The following is a 24,758-nucleotide window of genomic DNA, read 5'->3' as shown; positions in this document are numbered from 1 at the left end:
CGCACCTACCGTATAGTCCGGACCTGGTATCAAGTGATTACCATCTCTTCCGGTCCATACAAAACGCTCTTGGTGCTACTAAGTTGGCCTTAAAAGAGATTTGCGAAAACTGGCTGTCTGAGTTTTTTGCAAATAAGGAGGGGGGGGGGGGGGGGGTCTTATAAGAAGGGGATAATGAAGTCGCCTTCTAAATGGCAACAAGTTTGCGAACAAAACGGCGCATATTCTAAGTATGTTAAATAAAGCGTTAAATTTTGATCATAAATACGACATTTCTTTTTCCCCAAACCAATATTACCGTTTGGAATATGGTCGCCATTTTTCCGAGACGTCGAGCCAGTTCAATATTCGGATTTCTGGCGAACCCCCCTGCGCTGATCCATTTTCCATGGTTGACTCGTCAGTGAAGATTATTAAATCTGTAATCCCAAAAGATTCATGGCCATTTATCGACCATTCTTCTCTTTTGGTGATTACAGCGGAGTAGGTCTTTTCGAAGACGAATCTGGAAACCATATGATCGGCGGGCAGCCACCTGATGTTTGCTAAGAAATTTCCAGATGAATGCCCGACCGTATGATTGGCTGCCTTTCCCCACGCTAATGGTATCAAGCCTATATGCGTCGTTTGCTACTTTACGTTTTACCTCCAAATGGATTGAGGATAAATTTAGAATAACTTCGAGTGCCACGGTCGAGCCTCTGAATCTGCGTCAGCAACTTCCTGCTGTTAGCAAAGTTCAGTTTCGGTCACCAGACGATGCACGCATACATCAAAATGGATTTTATTATGGATATATTAGTAGGTAGGTAGGTGTCAGTGGCCGCTCCGGGGAGCCCAATTAGCGCTGTGGTGCGCCGTTTTGGTGCCACAAATTCCTGGGACTGTGGCTGCTGGTATTAGAGCATGAAGGCAGAATCCAGCCGGCTTGAATCTTCAAGGCCAGCCCGTAACATTCATGAAGGAAAGCTCTCGCACCCTGCAGCTAGAAATCTCTCTGAGGTCTCCAAAGAATGGTTTAGCCAGTGTCCGTAGCCTGGCTCTAGCCAGAGCTGGACAATCGCAAAGGAAGCGTCTGAGGGTTTCCCCCCTCTTCCCTACAGCTGTAAATTGTTGGCTGTGCCTAGTCTGACCGCATGGCCCCCATGAGCCAGTTCCCCGTGCAGACGGCCGTAATCCTGCACGCATTCGCACGCGTCTGGCACATGATAAGCGGGCCAAATACTCCTTGACTTGGCCTTCGCCATCTGAAGTCTACGGCTACTAAGTAGTGCGAGTGGCCTTAACAGTCGCCATCGAGACACCGACTGTACCCGCTGAAGGACTAGCAAAAACAGAACCCTGCCTGACCGCTCATTGGCCTCTATGTTCCTATGACTGGAAATTCAGAGGAGGGTGAGCTCGAGCGTGCCGTGGAGACTGTCCACCGCCATCAGCCTGGAGAATGTCGTCGTTAAGTACAAGGCCTTAATGGCCCCTTGGCACTCGGCCAGAATGGCTTTGTTACGCTTGGGCCTCGGATCATACCCTAGTCACCTACAGGATTCCATTACTGCCATAACCTCCGCTTTTTTGAAATCATAAAACTGTTTTTTCCTATTTGCGAGTGTTGATTTTTATTTTGCAAACGCCGATATTTCGAGAACCACTTGCTCCCTTCATCAGTGCTAACAAGGGGAACAATTGGCGAGGCCAGATAAAAGCAGCAGGATCACTCTCAAGACCATTCGACATCAACAACGGTCTACGACAAGGGGATGCCCTATCATGCGTCCTCTTTAACCTGGCCCTCGAGAAAGTGATCCGTGATGCTGATGTAAATGCAAGAGGTACGATCGTCTTTAAGTCCACCCAAGTACTGGCCCATGCTGACGATATCGACATCATGGGAAGAACCACCTGAGACGTACAAACTGCCTTCATCCAGATCGAGCAGGCGGCGATTGGCGCGAGATCTTGGGCTGCACATCAATGATGGCAATGTCAGCACCGAAAACTAACCAACCAACAACATCAAACTGCACTGGTCAAACGGGAAGAATAAAGATAGGAAACTACAAGTTTGAGACCGTTGAAAATTTCTCCTGTCTAGGGTCGAAAATTACAACCTATAACAACTACGATGATGAAATCCGCGCACGGTTGTTGTCAGCCAACAGAGCCTATTTCAGCTTACAAAGACTGTTCCGCTCGAAACGTCTCACCATAGGGTCAAAGCTCTTACTGTACAAGACTATGATCTTGCCAGTCCTCATGTATTGCGTAAATTGCGAACTCTTGGTCACGTTCGAGAGAAGAATCCTCCAAAGAATTTTTGGCCACCTGCATGAGGATGGACGATTCCGTAGCCTACATAATGACGAAATCTATGAGCCATACCATGACCATCCGGTTGTGGATAAAATCCGGCTCCATAGGTTACGGTGGCCGGATCACTTAATCCGTATGGATGAGGATGATCCCACCAGGAAAGTCTATAAGGGCAATATCTATGGTAGAAAAAGAAGACGAGGCAGACCCTGCCTAAGATGGAGCGATGGCGTAGGTCAGAACGCCAGACAGCTTTTAGGGATATCGAATTGGTGGACCTCGGCGCAAAACCGGGATATCTGGAGTTCCTTATTAAGGCAGGCCTAGACCGGATACCGGTTGTTGCGCCGTTGATGATGATGATATCCTCATTTCGAATGTGATCAAAACGTGTCCAACGCAACATGTTGGTCTTTTATAGTCGGCCAACACTCAAAACCATAGAGGCCGACAGGACGGCTGACATTGTGGTAAATTTTAGATTTGAGACGTTCGCTGATACACCGATCACAAAGAACACCAGTTGTAGTACGCCCCTTTATCCAGGTTGTGCTAATGCTTGAAACAATTTCAGAGCGCAGTTCTCCATTGGCTGATAGCATTGACCCGAGGTATTTAAATCGCTCAGTTCTGGGCAGATCACTGCCGCTGACAGTGATTGTACCTGTTTCCTGGGAATCGGTCGTCAAAAATTCCGTTTTGTTTAAATTCAATCTGAGACTGTGTTGCATGAGGCGATCATTCCATTTTTGAACAAGTTACTCGAGGCCATTTTTGCTATCAGATGCTAAGAAAACATCATCTGCATAAAGCAGTGTATAGGGCGCTGGGCGTTTGATATCCCGTGTGACGGTGTCCATAACAAGAACAAAGAAGAGTGGTGAGAGGGTGCTTCTTTGATGAACACCAACAGAAACACGGAGCGGTTTTGATACACCCGCCATATTTTGAACTTTACTTTGCACTAGTTCTTCTGGTACTAAATGATGCAAATACAGGGTGCGGCAGCATAACTTCCTTTTTTCAAAACTCAATAAAAACTATTGTATGCATCGGAAAATATTTATTTATTTTTTATAATGTAAGTACATGTCTAAAGTTTTTATTTACATTGTTTTGAAGATCAAATCTGTTAGGTGACGTCCCCCATTCTCTATACATTGCGTAAACCGATTTCTGGCGTTTGTCATGACTCTTGTTAGCATAGCAGGTGTTATGTTGGCAATTTCTTCTTGGATGTTGGTCTTCAAATCTTGTAGGGTTCTTGGACGGTTCACATAAACACGGGATTTAAAAAAAACCCATAGAAAAAAATCACAAAAGGACAGATCGGGAGAGCGTGCCGGCCATTCCAAATCGCCTCTAATTGAGATAAGGCGCTCTGGAAAGTGTTCCCTCAAAACAGCCATCGATGCTCTTGAAGTATGTGCTGTTGCACCGTCTTGTTGGCACCAAGTGTCCCCCAAATCCAAATTTTCTAGCCGTGGAAAAAAAAAATTCTGTAGCATGTTTACATACCGGTCCGAATTCACTGTCACTGTAACGTCATTTTCCTCAAAAAACCAGGGACCATTAATTCCAGCTGAGGAAATTGCACACCACACTGTGACTTCGGGTGAATGCAAAGGCTTTTGATGCAATTCTCGATGGTTGGTGTCAGCCCAGTAGTGCATGTTTTGTTTGTTAACCGACCCACACAAATGAAAATGGGCTTCATCGCTAAAAAAAACAATAGCACCCTCGGGAACGACATCAAGAAGAAGTTCACACGCGTTCATCCGAGAATTGAAGTTACGTTCTGAAAGTTCCTGCACTAGCGCCATCTTATAGGAATGAAAATGAAGATCATCACGAAGAATTCTTCTCACAGAACGACCGGATAGTCCAAGGGCGGATGCGTGTTTGCGCGCAGAAAGCCGTGGCGATCGCAACATTGACGCTCTCACTGCTTCAATATTCTCAGGTGATCTAACGGGCCGAGGGACTCCAGTTCTTCCTTTTGTCGCACTTGCAGTTTGTCTGAATGTAGTGACCCATGTAACAATTGATTTGCGGTCTGGGACGCAAGCCAACGGGGCTAAATTAAAGCGATTCCGAAAGACACGCTGTGTTGCAATAACCGAACATCCGCTTGAAAAGCAAACCTCAACGGCAAAGGCACGTTCCTCACTATTCCAACGCATGATGGCGACTGAATCGTGTCGGGACAAAACTTTACAGTATCCCCTCTTGAACGAGACCACTAGCGCTCCGCTATGACATCAACTAACTGAGTGGCGCGCATTTTAAAAAAGGAAGTTATGCTGTCGCACCCTATACTATCTCCGGATATCGCCTATTCATCGGCCTCTCACCGACAGCGTTCCCAAGCTCTCTCGAATCTGAGAACATTCTCCAAAGAGAGACGTTGAAGAAAGCCTTACCAAGGTATCTTCATCTGAGATCTGAGGAGCCCGGGCAGCTGCATACGAAGTTTCATGGCTGTCTCTTCCTCCTCCCCGCATTGGCTGCATATGGCCGAGATGACCACTCCGATTTTTTCCATGTGGTAGTTTAAGGGGCTATGACCTGTTAAAAGCCCTACTTATCCCACTTCTTAAGGGGGCCATCCCATGTGAAGGCGTTTTTTTTGGCTTTTTTAGAAATTTTTTGTGAAGAACTGGAGACAGATACAAATACGAATTTTTCACCATAGATTTATTAATATCTTGAGCGTACATAGTAATTTTTCCAGCCCGATCACATAGTTTGTTATTGAAATACAGAGCAATTTATACACTCATCTCCAAAAAAAGGTGTTTTTCTGCTGTCACCCTAGAGGGCGCTGCGATCATTTTAGAAGAAAAAAGTAAACGTACAGACTTAACTACAGTCCGCAAACTAGGATTATTAAAAAATATTAAAAACTACTACTACTATTTGAATCGCAATTATTCTAGCTTGCGGACCGTAGAAAAATGTTCTGAATAAGTCGTGAAAATTTCAAAGAATTTCGTTGGATAGATTTTGGGCTTTGGTGGCAGCCGATTTTCATCATGTACTTTCGAGAAAAACGCATTTAAAAAGTAAAATGCGATTTTTAGCCATAAAACCTTAACTGACCATTAATCGGCTATACCTAGTCCATAAACCTTAGGTTTCTTGTAGAAACACATGTACGGCCTTGGCTTCAATTCTTGTCCTTTTAGCGAAGTCATTCGAACGTCATTCGGACCGATAAATACGAGCTTTATTACGGCGATCGTCATAAATCTAGCATGTGACTTATCACGTGTTTAACGCTATAATTTCCGAACGGGTCCGAATATCAAAAAATCACTTTGCCCATATATTTTATACTATATCTAGATCCAATTCATGCCAAAAAAAATCGATTCCGCGAATCCGACACACGGTATGACCCCCTTAAGGGACAACAAAAACGCCGCTCTAGTGGCCTCGAGTTCCTTCACAAAGTTCAACTTTCTCCATTCGGCTGCGTGCATCCTTGTCATTTCCCCCTTCAGAGTAGAATTGACAGTAGATGGCCTGAAGCCAAAAGCTGGTTCTAGCCCCACCTGCATAGATTCGGAACCTTGGCGAATCATTCTGTCACCCACGTCAGAAATATTTCGTACAGTCAGCCATATTTCAGCAGCACCTGATGACAACTCCACACCAACTGGTTTGATATGTTGTTCCTGTTTAGTGCTGATAATGCTGCGCGACTGTCGGAACAGATTTGAACGATACGACCCCTGCATTTTTACCGCAAACATTCTTCTGCTGCCAATGAAATGGCATATATCACCGCCTGCAATATGGTCGTCATTTTTGCGAGAGGTCGAGCCAGTTCCACACTCGGATTTCCCGAGAACACCTCTGCGCCCGATTTGTTTTTCATCGCTAAGCCGTCGGTGAAAATTATTAAATCTGCAATCCCAGAAGATTCGTGGTAATTTATCGATCATTCTTCTCTTTTGTTGATCACGACGTAATATGCGGGTGAAGACGGTAACAGGTGCCATGGGGGAAAGGGGTTTAGAGCGCGCAATGAGGATGGCGAGCGTAGAATCGATTTTGCGGACACCCATGACCTTGTACTTATGAATACATGGCTCATCAAACGATTATCTCATCTTCCTACATTTTATAGTGGCAACAGTAAAACGCAAATCGACTATATTCTCATAAGACGCCGACATTTTACCACTGTCACTGATTGCAAAGTCGTTCCCTATGAGACCATCGGGCCTCAACATCGGCCGTTGAATGCCGTCCTGCGAATTAAGCCACCGATAAAACAGCGTGAGGAGCGCACTGTCCCGCCGTGCATTAAATGGTGGCGATTTTGTGAGAAGAAAGATGAAATGATCTCACGCGATTACCGGCCATTACGAATGTGGAAGAATCGTGGAACTAAATGAAAAACACGATCCACAAAGCGGCCTCTGCAACCCTCGTGGTCACCATGCCGGGTAAGCGGTACATTAACCGAGATACTTGGCTTCAGAGTGATGATATTGAAAGGAAGGTCCGTAAAAAGAAACACCTCTACCACAAATTTCTCGACGATAAAACGCTGACCAATTGGAAAATTTGGAAGAAAGCCAACCGGGAAGCAAAGAAAGCAGTCCCTGTCACCCGAATGGACCATTACAAAAATCTTTACGATAAACTGGACACTCGGAATGGCGAGAGAGATCAATATCGACTTGCTAAAAGCCGTAAGGAACGCACACAGGCTATCGAACACTTCTGCTGCGTTAATTACAAGAACGGTACTTTGCTTACCAACTGTCGAGCCGTAACGGATAGATGGCGAGAATACTTCGAGCAGATTTCAACTGAAGAATTTACTCCTCCTCTACTTCCACAATCATCGCCGACATTTTGACCAGCTTCACCTGTCAGCGCAACTGCAGTCGAGGAGGCAATAAAACGAATGAAATCCGGGAAAACCACAGAACCTGACGACATCACATCTGAGCTATGGAAAGCGAAGAGCTGGGACCCAACACTTTGGGTCAGTGAATTCTTTAATCGGGTTATTCAGGAAGGAAGAACACCATCTGACTGGCAAGAAAGTACCACAGTTCCAATATGGAAAAAGAAAGGTAGCCCAGCAGAATGTTCAAATTACCGTCCGATCCGGTTACTTTCCCATACCATGAAGATTTTTGAACGCACCCTTGACAACCGTATTCGCGAAATCGTTGAAATAACCGTGAATCAAGCCGGATTTTTCAAGAACTGCGGAACTACTGACGTAATACACGCTGCGCGGTTACTCATGGTGAAACACCGTGAGAAGCATCGCCCTCTTTACATTGCATTTCCGGATTTAGATAAAGCGTTTGACCGTGTGCCACACGAACTTATCTGGTATCCTCTACGACAACACTTAGTGCCAGAAGAACTCGTGCGCTGGGTTCAATTGCTCTACCACGATCCGAAAAGTAAAGTTCGAAGTATGACGGGTGTATCAAAACTGATTCCTGTCTCTGTTGGTGTTCATCCAGGATGCGTCAATCCTCTTTGTTCTTCATATGGATACCGTCATACGGGACATCCAACGTCCAGTGCCCTATGCACTGCTTTATGCAGATGATGTTTTCCTAACATCTGATAGCGAAAATGATCTCGAGCAACTTGTTCAAAAATGGTATGATCGCCTCAAGCAAAACGGTCTCAGATTGAATTTTAATAAAACTAAATTTTTGGCAACCGATCTCCATGAAACAGGCCCGATCACTGTCAGCGGCAGTGATCTGCCCAGAACTGGGCGATTTAAATACCTCGGGTCAACGCTATCAGCCAATGGAGAACTGCGTTATGAAATTGCTTCACGCATTAACGCAACCTGAATGAAGTGGCGTTCCACAACTGATGTTCTTTGTGATCGACGTATCAACGAACGTCTCAAATCGAAAATTTACCGCAATGTCGTCCGTCCAGTCCCTCTCTATGGTTCTGAGTGTTGGCCGACCATAAAAGACAATGAACGGCGTCTTGCGGTAATGGAGACGAAGATGCTATGTTGGACTAGTGGCGTCACACGTTTAGATCACATCCGAAATGAGGATATCCGCGATCGTTATGGGGTTGCGCCGATCGTGGAAAAGATGCGAGAGAGGCGCCTTCGATGGTATGGTCACGCTATTCGTGCAAACGAGAATTCACTTGTCAAGATTGGTCTGAGCATCGAAGGCGATGGTAAACGACCAAAAGGTAAACCTAAACAACGGTGGCTTGATACAACCCCGCTTGTGAACGGGACAAAGGCTGAAGAAAAAGAAGTATTAATGGATTGTCGATGGTTAAAAGACCATCCTGAGTGGCTGGAGACGACCAAGAGGGGAAAGCTATCCCAAAAAAGTAAACAGATGTCAAAATTAACCGTAAAGGTCCGCCCACAAACAGGGTTGGGCAAAATCATAATTGTGATTATGATTGCGATTATAATCAGAAATGAGCCATGATTATGATCATAATCATGGAATCATATGAAATCACAGTTATCACTAGGATGAATGTTGTTTGTGCTCTCTGCAGGTGCTAACTGGTTTGTAATTGTTTCAATTAACAATTTAGTGGATTAGATACATTGGGCAGTGTAAGCAACATTTGACTTTGCACAAAAGGTGCCGCATTCGATAACAATGGAACAAAAACGCATTCGAATGCGACATTCTCAACAACATTTAGTGCGTTTTCGAATGGATAAATTTTGTGGTTCGATTCATCACTATGGATGAGACTTGGGTCTTTCACCATGATCCTGAATCAAAACAAGAGACAGAGTGGAGTGAACCTGGTTCTTCGGCTCTGAAACGAGTTCGTGTCCAGAAATCGGCCAACAAGGTGTTAGCATAAGTTTTTCGGGAGGCGAAAGGAACTCAGAATAACAAGTTTATCCTGAGAACAGACCTCCAAGGTCGCATCATGCAAGGCGTTCAGTCGTCGTAAAAGGGCGTAGGTACTCCCATGGGTGACCATGCTCTGCACAAAAACGGCGTGATAGGGGGAAGTCCCTATCGAGACATGTTTAGCTGAACGAAAGGCACAGTTGATGGATGACAGCTTGTTAACTCAATCTCTTTGATCAGGACCGATATAAGCGCGTATAGCAGCCAACAGTGAGCGATTTACTTTCTCCGAGGCGTTTGCCTACGGGGAGTATAATGTGTTGAATACCATACTAGTTCAAGAGATCGTTGAAAACCACGGGTTTGAATTGTACCCCATTATCAGACGTAATTGACTCAAGATTCCAAACACATGAAAGATTCTCTTCTCCAAGTATTCAGTCAGCACATTTGCGGTAAACCGTTTAATCGACTCCACAAAGGAAAACTTCGAGAGAGAATCGAGAATGACTATTGCTCCTATATTCCCGGCGCGAGATGAGCCCTTTTCCCATTAGAGGCTGGAGCATTTCGTTGGAAGCTTTTGACGTCTTGCACTTTTCACAACTGCGGATATAGTCCTTGGTCCCGCAAAACCTTGGTAGAGACTTCCTCTGAAATACTGGCCCAAGGATGTCAAGGAAGGGAGGAAACCTCAGGGGCCGTGTCTCAATCACAATCTGAGGCAGAAGAAACCATGACCGGGAATGCGATCCATCGTGGATCTTCCCTCTCGATCGCGGCACTCGGGACCGGAGACTTATGGCCAAACGCGCGCGGTCGAGTCGTTTTTATTATTTTTCAGTTTTAGCTCGCGTTCTGGTTATTATTCGTTATTCTGTCGCGAATTCTTTCGTTTATTGTCTATTTTGAAACCCGGTGCGGACCCACACATCGGTATGGACACGTTGATTTTGTATTAATGACACATGAGGGATCAAACCGCTCAAAGGTCGCTTCAGTGCAAATGGTAAGTCTTTAAATGTCAATGTCACGCTGAAGTGAATATTCTGATATGGTATATGCGTATACGTTACGTACTAGGTACTTATGGGGCAAATGGACCCTCAAATGATTTTATAAAAGAAATATACAAAACCTTTCATATCTGAAACGTCCAGACGCCGGTTTCGCGATTTGTTGATTTTAAAAGATCAGTTGTCCATATGAATTTATAATTTGCAGCTATAAAATGAGTTATTGATCAACAATCTGACCATTCAAAACTAAACCTAATCCAAAATTCGAGTTCCTCCCCGACCGCTACCAATCTCAGTAAAAAATATGATAATTAGATTTACAAATAAAGTCATTATACATAAATTGAGATGAGGTTCCTCTATAAATTTTTCGAAGCACCTAAATATCGATAGCCATCAATTTAAAGTTCAATAAAATCTGCCATAAAAATTGGACCATTTACAGCTCCTATGGGACGGGTTCGAATCAAGTTCCTAAACTAGATTTGGAGCAATTTTTGTTGCCAAGCGAAAATGTAACTTCTCAGAATGCTTTGGGGCTGGCTTTTCTCTTCCATGTATGATAGATGCACTCTCCTCCATTTGGCAGAAAATGAACCACTAAATGGCGACTAATTTGCAGATCAGCACAAATAGCTAAGAAACATATTATTTGATGTTTATGATGAAATGGGAGTCAACTAGTGTGCACCATCAGTTCTTTGCTAATTTGGTGATCATGTGAAAGGAATTGGCTTTATTTATTGAATTGTCACACAATGTACGCTTCTCGGTCATTCCGGGGATAGAAAACAATTTGATTGAATTACGACTCACGTGATATCTAATTTGCAATTGATTGAATGGAATTGATTTGTTAATAAAAATATTATAGATTGTTCTTTATAGTTTGTAGCAACATTTCAAAGAAATAGTTCTTGTGTGGCTAGGTCAAAGGATTGATGGCACAAATTTTTATATATTGCACTTGATAAGGGAGCAAAAATATGAATGAAACTCTTATGATTTCTTCAATGATAGATTGAGAAAGAAGATTCAATCAATTCCGGTACATCCCCAAAAAAAAGCTTCTCAACGAAGTCCTGACACATATCCGTATATTTGTAAAGCCACCACTCAAGAAGAAGAAGAAAGAACATCCACATATGTCAGTTACCAGACCTTGACTCCTCCTGGGAAATCTAATGAATTTAAAGAACCACTTCCCGCAATTGAGGCAATGCAAGTGGAGAAAGTACAGAGCTTAAAATAGACCGTGCCGTCACTGAAGGGTAGGTAAGTAGGTATTAGTGGCCACTCCGAGGAGCCCAATTAGCGCTGTGATGCGCCGTTTCGATGCCTCAAAATCCTAAGACTGCGACTGTTATTAGAGCACGGATGCAGCCGACTCGGATCTGCAGAACCAGCCCATAACAATCACGAAGGAAAGGAGCTCTCCCACCCTGCAGCTAGATATCTCTCTGAGGTCTCCAAAGAATGGTTTACCCAGTGTCCGTGGCCTGACTCTAGCTGGAGCTGGACAATCGTAGAGAAAGTGCATGAGGGTTTCCCTTCCTTCTCAGCAGCTTCGGCAATGCGAATTGTAGGGTATGCCAAGCCTAGCGGCATGGTCCTCTGTCAGTACCCCGTGCAGACCGCCGTAATCTTGAATGCATTTGCACGCGGCTGGCACAGGAGTTCTCATGATCGGACTATGTTATCAGCGGGCCAAAGCCTCCTTGACTTGGCACAGCTGGTAAGTCTTCGCCATCTAAGGCCCGCGGCTGCTAAGTAGTAGATTCTACCCATGGCAACCGCTAGCGGGACACCGACTTTATTAGTCGAAGGGCTGTCAAGAGCAGAGCCCTACCTGGCGAATCCATCAGTGCGCTCATGCCCCCCCCCCCCTATGTTCCTATGCCGGGGAACCTAGAGGAAGGTGCGCGTCTCTGCACTGCTCCACCAGCCTGGAGGATGTCGTCGCCGAGTAAAAGGCCTTGACGGCCGCTTGGCTGTCAATCAGAATGGTTATGTTACGCTTGGGGCTCGGATCACGCCCCAGTGACAGACTTCCAATATCGCGGTACGTGTCCAATTCCACCTGCAATACACTGGCGAAATCTGGGAGACCATACAACTCAGATATACTCTGTGTATTCCGCAGAATACTGTGTTATAACCTTGCAACATGCCGCCGGTCTTCCACTTTGCCCTGGCTGGAAAGTCCACAGTAAAGTTTCCCGTGAGTTCAACCTGCGTGTGGCATAGTCCGTGGGGAATGCCCAAATTTGCCGAAGTAGTTCATGTAGGATGTTACTGTGGCCGTAGGACTTCGCTACCCAGCGTCCGGACTTACGTAGTCTGACGGCATTACACGCTACAACGTATTTAATATGGAAACCTAAGAGAAGAATATGCAGGAGTACATTGAGAGCATCTGCCGAGTAGGACTGCTGAGCCCCATTAGCATCTGCACACGCGGTTCCTTGAATCCTATTAAGCTTCGTTCTATTGAACGTTTTGCTCAAAGCCTGTCACCATACAACAGAACCGTACGCTAGGATTGGACACTCCACAGCGATGTACATCCAGAGAACCATCCTCGGCCGAAGACCCCATTTCTTTGCAAAGGTTCTCTTGCAGGCATTTCGACGGTTTCTTCCACTGGCCTATCACCGCCCTCCCCCACCAGTATCCCTCTATATTTTAGATAGGTTGGCCATCTTTTCAGTAGGTTTATCGAAGTTTCTATTTCCCAAAAAAACTCCAGGCCCGGGGGAAATGCCACCTTTGAGACGCCACTCTCGGCAGGCCTGTTGGAATCCTATACCTCCTGGATTAAGTGCACACTTCGAAGAGGAATGAGGGCTTTTTCTAACATTTCCTGGTTATTTGATGCCCTCACTTAAGTGGGGGAGGCCTTTGTGGGAAACATATAATTTCTAATTTCCCAAGCAAAAATTAAACCTTGAATTCAATTGACATGGAAAAGCAACAACCGCCGGTAAGCACCTTTCAATTTCATTAAATTATTTTCTCCCCTCCCAGATGCTAGCATATCCCTTCATTTATATTTATGCATTTCTATTGATTTTTCCTTTTAGGGTCTACATTCCGTCTGAATTAACACATTCCAGGTCGCCTACCTCAGCCCATACCAACCATGACCGACTACTTCGATGAACATGCTCCCGACGCCGACCCAATGGAACAGGAGTTACAGAATCTACGACGACTACGTGTTTTAGCCGCCCTAAATGGGCTCGAAGTTGATTTGGATGCTCCATCTGCCTCGAAAGCGGCCATCGAGAAACTTCCTGTACATGTAATCACCAAGGATGAACAGGTGGAGTGCCCTATCTGCAAAATGGAAGGCGAGGAGGGAGAATCCTACAAGGTTTTACCGTGCAAGCATGAATTTCATGATGCATGCGTTAAAATTTGGTTGAGCAAGGTGAGTATGCAATTGTGTGTTTGGAGTCCTTCAATATTTACGTTTTGATTGATATTGATATTCTAAGGTGTAATGGAAAAAAGGACGACTGTCCAGGGCACTTTTTTGTCTTCTCGATTTGGGCTAACCATCCAACTTTTTTTTAAAACAAAAAGACAATTGATGTTTTCACTCCAACTGGTCGGGTCCGTCATCCAATTGTATTCAGGACTCTCAAAATCCTTATACAAAAAAAACTGCAAACCTGAAGATTGGTAGATGAACAGAGGATCAATCTGACTTGGCTATTATTAAGCACAAGAGCAGTCCTACCATTTTTTCATCGATTTTAAGGCCGCCTATGATATGAAAAAATTAATAAGACTGACTAGGCTGACCCTAACGAATGTGTGAGGTCAGATAAGGTCAACAGGACGAGCTAATTGTCGACCAGGATATCGAAAATTTTATACCTGCGTATGTTGTCTGGGGCTTTCATATTATAGGTCCGAAATTTTTTACAGTGATCCTTATATAAATATTCTCACACTTCACAAGACTGCCTGGGCCTTGACCTTGTCAAATACAATATTATTCAAGCATTGAAATCAACGATGGTTCTCCTTTTTTGGCTATAAGTTAATGTATTTCGAGAATTCCTTGCATATCGGAGGCGCGAACCTGGCCGCCATCGTGAATTCGTCTCTGCCGTGGATACAGCTGACGGCCTGACAAGAGACTTGGGTCACAAATGTCAAGAATGACATTTTGTCAAAAAAAGAAGCAAAGAGCCATTCTTTCAAGAGATCCAAAAAGTGAACGAACTGTAACGAATTATAATGAATTTAATATTTTGGTAATCTTAGAGACATCTCTGATAGTTTCACGGAGAATTTTGCAATAAAGTGTATGGTCGACGAAGAAAACGGATTTTTTAATATATTGGGGAAAACGGTTCCCCAAACCCTTTGTTGTCAAAGGGTAACTTGGTTAAACACAAACAGGACCAAAAAAACATACTCCTTGGTTATCATAGTTGAAATGTGAAGGAATTTATTATCCAATATTCCAAGGTCGAATAAAATTTACGAAAAATACAAATATCGTATTTCGGCAACCAGCTATCCTTTTCTTCAGTGCGAAGAAACGCATCAAGATCTCGGACCTCGGATCTCGGATCCTCTATGGTAGCTTGGGCAATCGTAGCTTGTAGAAGTATTAGCGGTGTCCCTTCCTTCCCAACCAGCCCCCGATAGCAGGGATCAACCTGTGTGTCTAACCACCATTTTTGAGCGCTCCCATCGTTGTTGCTATCTATTGGTAGTTGTCTCCATGTCCGCTTGCTTCGTCTGCGATACAGGAGGATAACACTAAATGTTATATATTTTCACCATCTCGTCTCAAAAGCCCAATGGACATCATTCTCGGGATGACGAATGCCGCATCATCTACGACGGTTCTGAAAGTCATGCACACCCTTTGAGCTGTTCTTCTGCATACCACACTCAGCGTATGTGCTTAAAAGTGTACCGCAGCTCCTACATTTAGCATCATCCTCGCTAAAGTCATACTTGCGGTTAATACTTTGTCACCCGTTTACTCCGTGTGGCTCAAAATTTAATTTTGCATCTATCATTACTCCGGCTGGAAAGAGATGACATCTGACCTCACACCAACGACCTTTGGCTATCGAGCAGAATGTGTGCACGCTCGTCGGCAACACTAGCGAGGATCCTCCGAATGGTCGCTTTCTCCAACTTAAGTCGGAATTCCAGCGATATAAACTGGACATTTTGGGTCTAAGCGAAATAAGATGGTGGTACTCTGGAGAATAGTCCTCCCCCTCTTGCGGCAACGTGCTTTTGTAGTCTGGAAAGTCAAGATGCGCTCTTTTGACCTGGGAGCTGGTTTCTGGCCGACTTCTTACCGCTAAATTCAGGAGTTGTCTTCTGGATATGCGTAACAAGAGAGGCGCTGTTTCGACCTCGAAAGGGATCACCATCTGATGGCCGCTTACATTCGATGGCGCCACTTTTCACAGGGTTGGGGAGCTGCGACCTCCTAAGTTCGAAACGGCGGCTTGTGCGACCCAGCTGTCGCTCGACAGTGGAAGAGCTACCCTGCTGATCGAACCACAGATCTACTGAGTAACGCTCCTGGCGTGATAAGATCTGGCTGACTGCGGAATCTTGGAAGCGGTTCAATGAATGAACGTCGTCGAAGGTTCTACTGGCCGCTGCGAGTGATGGCGGGAATGACGCGCTTGAACTCCGATACCAAGCGACATCCCGAAAAGTTCAGCATAGTATACGCCGTGACAAAAGAGAATTTGCTATTACGCTGGTCAGGGAAGCAGAAGATGCCGCAGATCGCAATGATTTCAGGACTATATACCGCATCATGAAAGAGCTTGCATATGGTCGCTAATCTTTCGATGGCCCTGTGAAGGACGTTAACGGTTGACTTCTCATCCACGATGACGAACAACTGAAGAAATGGAAAGAACACTTCACCAGGGTCCTTAACCATGTTACATCCGTTGAGGTTCCTCGTCTTGTGAATGAAATGGCTAGTCATCGTAACATGCGGATACACATCACACATCACTACACGTAAACGGAGTAAAGCCACTGGGTTTGACGGTGTCCCGCAGAGTTATTTATCGCTACACCTATAGTTACTTCAGATCTGTTGCTTCTACTCGTACGGAAATCTTGGGAATCCGAGACCTTCCCCAGGGAGTGGAAGAAAGGGATGATCTTTAAGATTCCAAAAAAAGCACTCGTTTTGAGTTAGGCAATTGGAAGAGAAAAGACAAAGTAATCCTGGAATGCATCAAAGAATATCTCGAAAGATTGCTCGACAGGGAGCAGGCTGATTTCCGCTCCGGATCCTCTTGCGTCGACTACGTCAACACCCTACGGATCATTTTGGAACAGTGCGCGGAATTTAAATTTGCGCTAGTGTTCTTTCTATGTTGCTATATGGGAGTAGCACATGGAAAGTGAACTCCACTGTTACTCAAAAGCGCCAAACTTTCGTCAATACCTCTCTGCGTCGTATTATCGGAGTACGTTGGCCTGACACTATCTCAAACCAACAACTTGGTCGGCGCATAGGCTTGGAACTTGTATGCGATGTGCTAGGAGGACGGAAGTGACAGTAGATAGGTCACACATTAAGGAGTGCGAGCATCTCGAAAAATCGTGGGGGGAGCTGAAACGAAAGGCAACTGTATATATAAGTATCCGTCCGGTGATGTCGAACCAAACCTTGACAGTACTAATGGCTTTGCATGAGTATAAACTCAGCCTTCTTGAAATTTTTGACAACCACAATCAATGCTATATCTTTATAATCCACTGCGTCCAACGTCCAGTACGAAGTCCTGCGGGACACCCGAGTAGACAACGTGCCCTATAATCAGTAGCTATCAACAATAACAGTGAGATGATTGGGAACACTAGTCTCGTGTAGACTAACCAAGAGCTTAGAGGACTTATTCAGTGGACCCTCTAGGTCCATAGCGTTATTGTTCCCTATTCTACTACAGATTTCTAGTTGATCCTCATTGACTACGGCAATTGCCGTTGTATTCCACCAGTAGGTGGGTCTTCTGCTGGGGAATGTGCATCTTCTTGGCATAGGCTCTCATTGTAGAGGTATTTCCCTTATTAGGTTGATCTAGACACTCTTTCAGGAATATTTGGTCATCCATTACTTTTGCAGACTAACCTGATATCCTTCCCAGCTTTTTACTTTAGCCGTGCGAATCCTACCCTGGGATTTCTTCCGAAGTTAAAAAATGATAGCCTGGTGATCGATGCAGGTAGAGTCCTCGCTAATGTGCCAGGAAATGTTACGCGATAGCCCAGGGTTGACAAAAATCAAATGTACAATTAAACAAGACGCGCTTTACGTATTAGATCAGCTTCGTTGGTCAGTAATATATCTAACTGGGTCAAAGCTTTTAATTAAGTGCACCCTCTTGCGTCAGTGTCTCTGCTTAAAGTCACTCGCAATCGCCTTTGGATTTCGCCCCCTTTCTCAAGAACAAAGTTCTTTAGTGGCGGCAAACAACTTCTTCGCTGCCTCCACTGGTAGTCGCATTGTAGCCATTTCACTACTACCATATGCCTTTTGCAAACTCACAACGGATTGTAACAGAGCGACGAAGACGGCAACGGTTTCGTATCAGGGCATAGACGCTGGTCTCCATTTGGTCCGGTTTAGCATCAAGTGGAGGCGGACTTAAGACTCCCCAATTCCTAAAAAAGCGCCTAGCTCCGGCCAACCTTCGCTTCGGTGACGTTGCTCCCAGGGCAGAGGTGAGGCAGTGCCCGATGAGTTGCCTCTGCCCTGGTACGAAACCGTAGCCGTCTTCGTCCCTATTTTACTTTTTGGAACTTGAGTGTTAAACTCAAAAAGAAGAGTCCATGGACCATAAAGAGTGGGAGCAAGTTGATCTCCATTCGGTCCGGTCCGGCATCAAGTCGATGCGGACTTAGGACTGGTTTTATAAGTTAGTTCTGAAAGTCATCAGTTTTGCCCACGTTGAATTTGTTCAGGTTAAACATGGGATCGCCTTTCTGGGTCCTTCGGAACTTGCTGATATTTCTATCTAGCTTTTTCAGGTTGGGGTCAATTTCGACCTTTTGTAGCACCTCGGTCTACGCCATATTCCCATGGACAAATTGGCAACTTTACTTTTTTTTTTCACGGTTTTGTTTACGATCTTGGTCCATCCACCGTTTTCATCCTTGCATTTGGGGCACATATTTTCTTCCTTCTCAATTTTCAGTTCCGTTTTCGGAGCTGCCAATATGCCTTTTTTCCTCTTAGGCCCCAGCTGGCCTCTCTTTCCCGCATTTTTTGTTGGGCCGTAAACCAATGGCACTACCCTTTGGCGTTACTTGGGCCTCTGTGACACTGGCTGCCTGTCATACGTACTTTTCTCGAAAATGAATGCATCTATTAAGACGAAATTTGGTACACATATGCAGACTGTAAAATCACACGTTTTCAGTGAATAGTATGACTTTGCGTGGAGTTTAAGGGGGGTGGTCCCCATACAAAAAAGAGGGGAGTAGAACAATATTTTATCTAAATATAGCCTTGTGGGATATCAAATGAAAAGTCTTAATTAGTACTTTACGAAACTTATTTAACATTGATCTCTCATTGATCATCATTTTCTTTCCTTCCCCAGACAAACTCCTGTCCGATGTGTCGCTTCGAATTGGAAACAGATGACCCAGAGTACGAGGAACTTCGACGCTACAGAGCTGAAGAGAGGCAAAGACAAGAACGCGTTGACCAACTTCTTGACTCCATGTTTACGTAAATCATAGAATACAGAATATGGAATTATTCGATTTTCTTTAACCTGATACTACCTGAGGAGATGGAATTTATTCAAACGGTTATTTTATGACATTTTATTTTTTTATAAACATTTGGTTGGAATAAAAATTGGTAGATAGAAAAAAAAATGGGAGTTTAAATTGATTTATTTTCCGCTCTTCATTTTTGTTAACTTAAGACTAATTAAATATCATCTCGAGTCAATGCTATCAGCCAATGGAGAACTCCGTTATGAAATTGCTTCACGCATTAGTCCAACTTAGGTGAAGTGGCGTTCCACAGCTGATGTTCTTTTTGGTCGACGTGTCAACGAATGTCTCATTTAAAATTTACCGCCCCGTCGCTGTCCATAGTTCTGAGCGTTGGCCGACTATAAAAGACAATGAACGCCATCTTGCGGTAATGGAGACGAAGGTGTTGCGTTGGGCTAGTGGCGTGACACGTTCTGATCACATCCGAAATGAGGATATCTGCGATCGATATGGCGTTGCACCGATCCTGGAAAAATTGCGAGAGAGGCGTCTTCGATGGTATGGTCACGTAATTCGCGCTAACGAGAATTCACTTGCCAAGATTGGTCTGAACATCGATGTCGATCGTAAAAGACCAAAAGGCCGGCCAAACAACGATGGCTTGATACACTGGATGTGGATTTAAAAGCCTCAAGATTGCAACCAGATTAGGCATTTGATAGAACCAAATGGCGAAACCGATCATGACGAGCCGACTCCGCTTGAAAACGGGAGGAAGGCTGAAGAAAAAAAAAAGCTCGCCGTCGGCGCGAGATAATATATAAAAACAGATAGCAGTGCTGGAGCTAACCCGAATGCTTGCAGTTTGGCGAGATGAGGGCCGAGGTTCTTGCTTCTCAAATATTATCTCCCTGTCAGGACATAAAAATTTTATCACATGCCTTCGCTCAATAGTGAACAAAACTAAACCCACCCGGGGTAAACTACTCTAATCGAGGCGTGTAGCTTTGGATCAGAGCTATACTGTATAACATTATCCATTTAGACGAAACAAAAGTTCAAGTTCCGCAAGACAAAATGGCTGAACCTCTGGAAAGGAGTGCAGATAGCCGCCATCTTCGGAATGTTTTCGGGAGCGGCAGGGATTCGGTGGTACACCTTAGCTAGATCCAAGGTTGTAAAAACAGGAGAGTTCGTTAGCGATTGCGCAAAATCATGGATGAGTGAAATGGGGTATCGCTCTGAAACTGTCTGAGCATTCAGACGCCTATAATCGCTACATGGCCACCATTAGCCGTTTGGCTTTGGAACCAAATAAAGTGGAGAGGACCAACAGCTATTGAAAGGTACAGTGCAAGTCCACCAGCAGCCCATAGTGACACAGGAAGTCTGCGAATAATATGGGGATGCTAATAACCGCCAAAATAAAACGCCACGAAAACGTTCGGCGCAGTGCGAGGCTCACGTCCACCTGCCTATTGCTGGGAGAAGAGTTCGCGACCGCCAGTTGTAGGTTTTGCGAGATTGAAGTGTTTGAACGGGGTTCAGGGAGAACCGGCATATCAGCGCCCGTGTCGACCAGGAAGCAACGTCTGATTAAAGGGTCGAAGATTGTAAGGTGACGTGGTACTGCGCTTCGGGTAGCCTAGTTTTTTATTGCATTAAAAGTGCATTCGGTAGTACATTTAGTTGCTTGAGCTTCGAATTTATGGTGATACCAGCAAATCGTCGAGACCGATGTGGGTCCCAGCGTGCAACTACCGCAACACCCATTTCCGGAAATAGACCTCGGTCGTGATTGCGATGGGGAGCTACCTCCCGAACGCAAGGTAGCAACCGTCGCGGCGAGCTTTTCGACAGCGTCGGCCAATGCCACCATGGACTTAAACCCCTCCACTTCCCGAGTTCTGTATCGGGAAACTTTCGCGACCACAGGGCGCGCCTACACCCGTGGCTGACAACACCTCCAACGATACCGAGGCCAAGATGGCGTAGGTGCTCTCCGGAGGTCGTTGTAGCCAGAGGGACTTCAGCAACTCTGAGCCAACCTTATCCCCACCCAACTGCCTCATTTCATGAAGCAACTGGCTGGGGGTACGAATGCCAAGGGTAGGTAGGTAGGTATCAGTGGCCGCTCCGAGGAGCCCAATTAGCGCTTTGGTGCGCCGTTTTGATGCCACAAACTCCTAAGACCGTGACTGTTGTTATAGGAACAGGGAAGCAGAGTCCAGCTGGCTCGGATCCTCAGAGCCAGCCCGTAGCATTCACGAAGGAAAGCAGCTCTCCGACCCTGCAGCTAGAAATCTCACTGAGGTCCCCAAAGAATGGTTTACCCAGTATCCGCAGCCTGACTCGAGCCAGAGCCGAGCAATCGCAGAGAAAGTGCATGAGGGTTTCCCTTCCTTCTCCGCAGCTTCGGCAGTGCGAGTTGTAGGGTAAGCCGAGCCTAGCGGCATGGTCCCCTATGGGCCAGTGCCCCGTGCAGACCGCCGTAATCTTGAATGCATTTGCACGCGTCTGGCACAGGAACTCTCGTGATCGGGCTATGTTATAAGCGGCCAAATTTTCCTTGATTTGGCACAGCTTGTAAGCCTTCGCCATCTCAGGCCCGCGGCTGCTAGGCAGTGCGAGTAGACTCGGCCCCCGACAGCCGCCAGCGGACACCGACTGTATTCGCCGAGGGACTGCCAAGAGCAGAGCCTTGCCTGGCCAATCCGTCAGCCCGCTCATTTCCCTCTATGTTCCTATGCCCGGGAACCCAGAGGAGAGTGATCTTGAGCGTGCCGCCCAGATGGTTGAGCGTGTCTCTGCACTGCCCCACGAACCGGGAAGATGTCGTCGTTGAGTACAAGGCCTTGATGGCCGCTTGGCTGTCGGTCAGAATGGCTATGTTACGCTTGGGGCTCGAATCACGCTATAGCCATCGACAGACTTCCAATATCGCCAATACTTCCGTCTGGAATACACTGGTGAAACCTGGGAGACCATACGACTTGGATACACCATGTCTATTCGAGAAAACCCCCGCGCCGACTCCATAGGCCATCTTTGATCCGTCCGTAAAGAATACCGTGTCATAGTCTTGCAACACGCCGCCGGTCTTCCACTTTGCCCTAGTTGGAAGGTCCACAGCAAAGTTTCTCGTGAAGTTCAGCTTGCGTGTGACATAGTCCGTGGGGGATGCCCAGATTTCTCGAGGTATTTCATCTAGAATGTTGCTGTGGCCGTAGGACTTCGCTGCCCAACATCCGAACTCACGTAGTCTGACGGCACTGCACGCTGCAACATATTTGATGTGGAGGTCTAGAGGGAGGAGATGCAGGAGTACATTGAGAGCATCTGCCGGGCAGGACTGCAGAGCCCCAGTAGCACCTACACACGCGGTTCTTTGAATCCTATTAAGCTTCGTTCTATTGTATTTCTTCTTCAAAGCCTGCCACCATACAATAGATCCGTACGTCAGGATCGGACGCACTACAGCGGTGTACATCCAGAGAACCATCCTCGGCCGGAGACCCCATTTCTTGGCAAAGGTTCTCTTACAGGCATAGAAGGCTATACAGGCCCTCTTAACCCTCAGTTCTATGTTCAACCTCCAATTTAGCTTAGGATCCAGAATTACACCCAGATACTTTACATTAGAGGAAAGAACCAATCTTTGTTCATTCAGCCGTGGTAGATGGAATTCAGGTATCCTTGTCTTGGTGGTGAATAGCATCAGTTGCGTTTTGGTTGGGTTTATGCTGAGTCCGCATCTTGTGGCCCACAGGCACACCTTTCGCAACGCTCCTTCCATGATGTCGCTCATAATGGACAGAAACATCCCTGATACTAATATCACCAAGTCGTCGGCATACGCCACCACCTTCACCCCGCTGCTGTCCAATGTACGTAAAATTTTGTCCATTACTATTAACCAGAGCATCGGTGAGATAGCACCACCCTGGGGCGTGCCTCTGTTCACAGCTCTGGTCAAGTGGTTGCCTCCCAGATCGGACTGGATTATCTTGGTACTCAGCATGGATATAATCCAATGCGTGAGATACCCCTCCAATCCAATACCGGTCAAGGCTTCCTTGATGGCGTTGGTACTGACGTTGTTGAAAGCTCCTTCTATATCCAAGAAGGCAGCAAGGGTATACTGCTTGTACTGCAGCGACCGCTCAACCGTGCCAATTACCTCGTGGAGGGCGGTTTCTGCGGATTTTCCTTTGAGGTAGGCATGCTGGGACTTAGAGAAAGGCGTTCTCTCCATAATCGTCCTTAAGTGAATGTCCAGGACGCGTTCTAGAGTCTTCAGCACGAAAGAGGTCAGGCTGATTGGCCGAAAGTCCTTCGCGGACTCATGACCGCGCCTGCCCGCTTTCGATATGAAAACCACTCGTGCGTGCCTGCAGGACTGCGGTACGTATCCTAAAGTGATGCAGCTCCGGTAAATCTCAACAAGCCACGGCACAACCCTTTCCTGCTGCTTCTGTAGCATGACTGGCATTATGCCATCTGGGCCTGGAGATTTGTATGCAGAGAAGCTGTTTATAGCCCAGCCGATCCTATCCCCGGTAATTACCGATTTGATAGTCTCGCACAGCTGGGGTTGCCGCAAACCCTCCAAGCGACGTTCTGACTCACAGTCCTCCTCGCTGGAGGGAAAGTGCGTTTGCACCAACAGCTCCAAGGTTTCACTAGAAGATTCCGTCCAGGAGCCTTCCGACTTTTTAAGGAAGGATGGACTCTTATGTTCCTTGGACAGAATCTTATTGAGCCTCGCGGATTCACTAGTGCTTTCAATTTTCTGACAATAGTCTAGCCAAGACCGCCTCTTGGCGGTCCTGATGGCCGACTTGTACTTCTTTAGGCAGTCCTTGTATGGCTGCCAGTATTTTTGCCTGTAGCAGATGTTGAAGATTTCTCTGGTCAGCTTCCTGAGACTAGAGAGATCTTCGTTCCACCACGGTGGCAGGGTCTTTTTGCTGTACTTAGCAGGGCACGAGACTTTGAAAGCGGTATCAAAAGCCTTTTCCAGAGCCCCGACCTTTGACTCCAGTTCGTCTGTCGTGCCAATCCTACCAATTTGCGCACCGGAGAGTTTGTTCTTAATTACCTGACCAAACTTTCTCCAGTCGATCCTCCTGGGATCTCTAAAGGGCTTGGAGACCTCTGCGGCGAGATCTAGACTGAAGAGTATCCAACTGTGGTCAGAGAAGGATCTCTGGTCAGACACTCTCCAGTTCTCTACCCTAAGAATCCCGTTGTCGGTTATTAGGGTGATATCAAGGACCTCCTCCCAACCGTCACAGTTCTCCGAGCAAGGGAAATGTACGGTTGGTGTACTGCCCCTGTTACACACCGATAGATTTGAAGTAATAATAAAATCAAAGAATGACTCACCTCTTTCGTTGATTTCGGAGCTGCCCCAAACCGTATGCCTTGCATTTGCGTCGCAGCCTATCAGCAGGTTGGCTTTCTTTGGTGTTATGGTGTTCGTCAGATGTTGCAGTTCTTGTGGCGGAGCTGATCGGTCGTGAGCCATGTACGCCGAGGAAATATACACGTTCTCTGCCCCCACCTGCTCCAGCTTGACCACAACTAGGTCACTGGAACTCAGGTCCGGGCAAAGGAAAGCGTGCAGACTCTTCCTCGCAATAATACATGCTCTAGGTTTAACCTGATCAGCGTCTCCTGTGCTGTGGAATAAATTAAAATATTTGCTTTGGAGCCCTTTGATGGTTCGGTCGCTTCCGACCCAGGGCTCCTCTATTAATGCGATGTCGATGTCTTCCTCTAAGAGGAAGACGAGCAGATTAGTCGAGGCACACTTCGAGTGCTGCAGATT

The 24,758-nt window shown here is 45.9% G+C and overlaps 1 protein-coding gene across 2 annotated transcripts in view; it reads left to right on the top strand.

The window, feature by feature from the left end:
• Window positions 1-19,081, top strand: part of LOC119652778 (E3 ubiquitin-protein ligase RNF181 homolog) — a 125,725-nt gene extending 106,644 nt beyond the window's left edge. For both annotated transcript variants that reach the window (XM_038057088.1, XM_038057089.1), the window contains exons 2-3: window positions 13,261-13,610; window positions 18,799-19,081. In XM_038057088.1, the coding sequence (XP_037913016.1) occupies window positions 13,320-13,610; window positions 18,799-18,933 (426 nt within the window). In that variant the 5' untranslated portion in view covers window positions 13,261-13,319 and the 3' untranslated portion in view covers window positions 18,934-19,081. The remainder of the gene's footprint in view (window positions 1-13,260; window positions 13,611-18,798) is intronic.
• Window positions 19,082-24,758: the final 5,677 nt, after the last annotated feature.

The sequence above is a fragment of the Hermetia illucens genome, chromosome 3, assembly GCF_905115235.1.
Source record: "Hermetia illucens chromosome 3, iHerIll2.2.curated.20191125, whole genome shotgun sequence".
NCBI classification, from domain to species: Eukaryota; Metazoa; Arthropoda; class Insecta; order Diptera; family Stratiomyidae; genus Hermetia; species Hermetia illucens.
The sequence above is the reverse complement of the archived record's forward strand: the minus strand, read 5'-3'. Positions and strand labels throughout refer to the sequence as shown.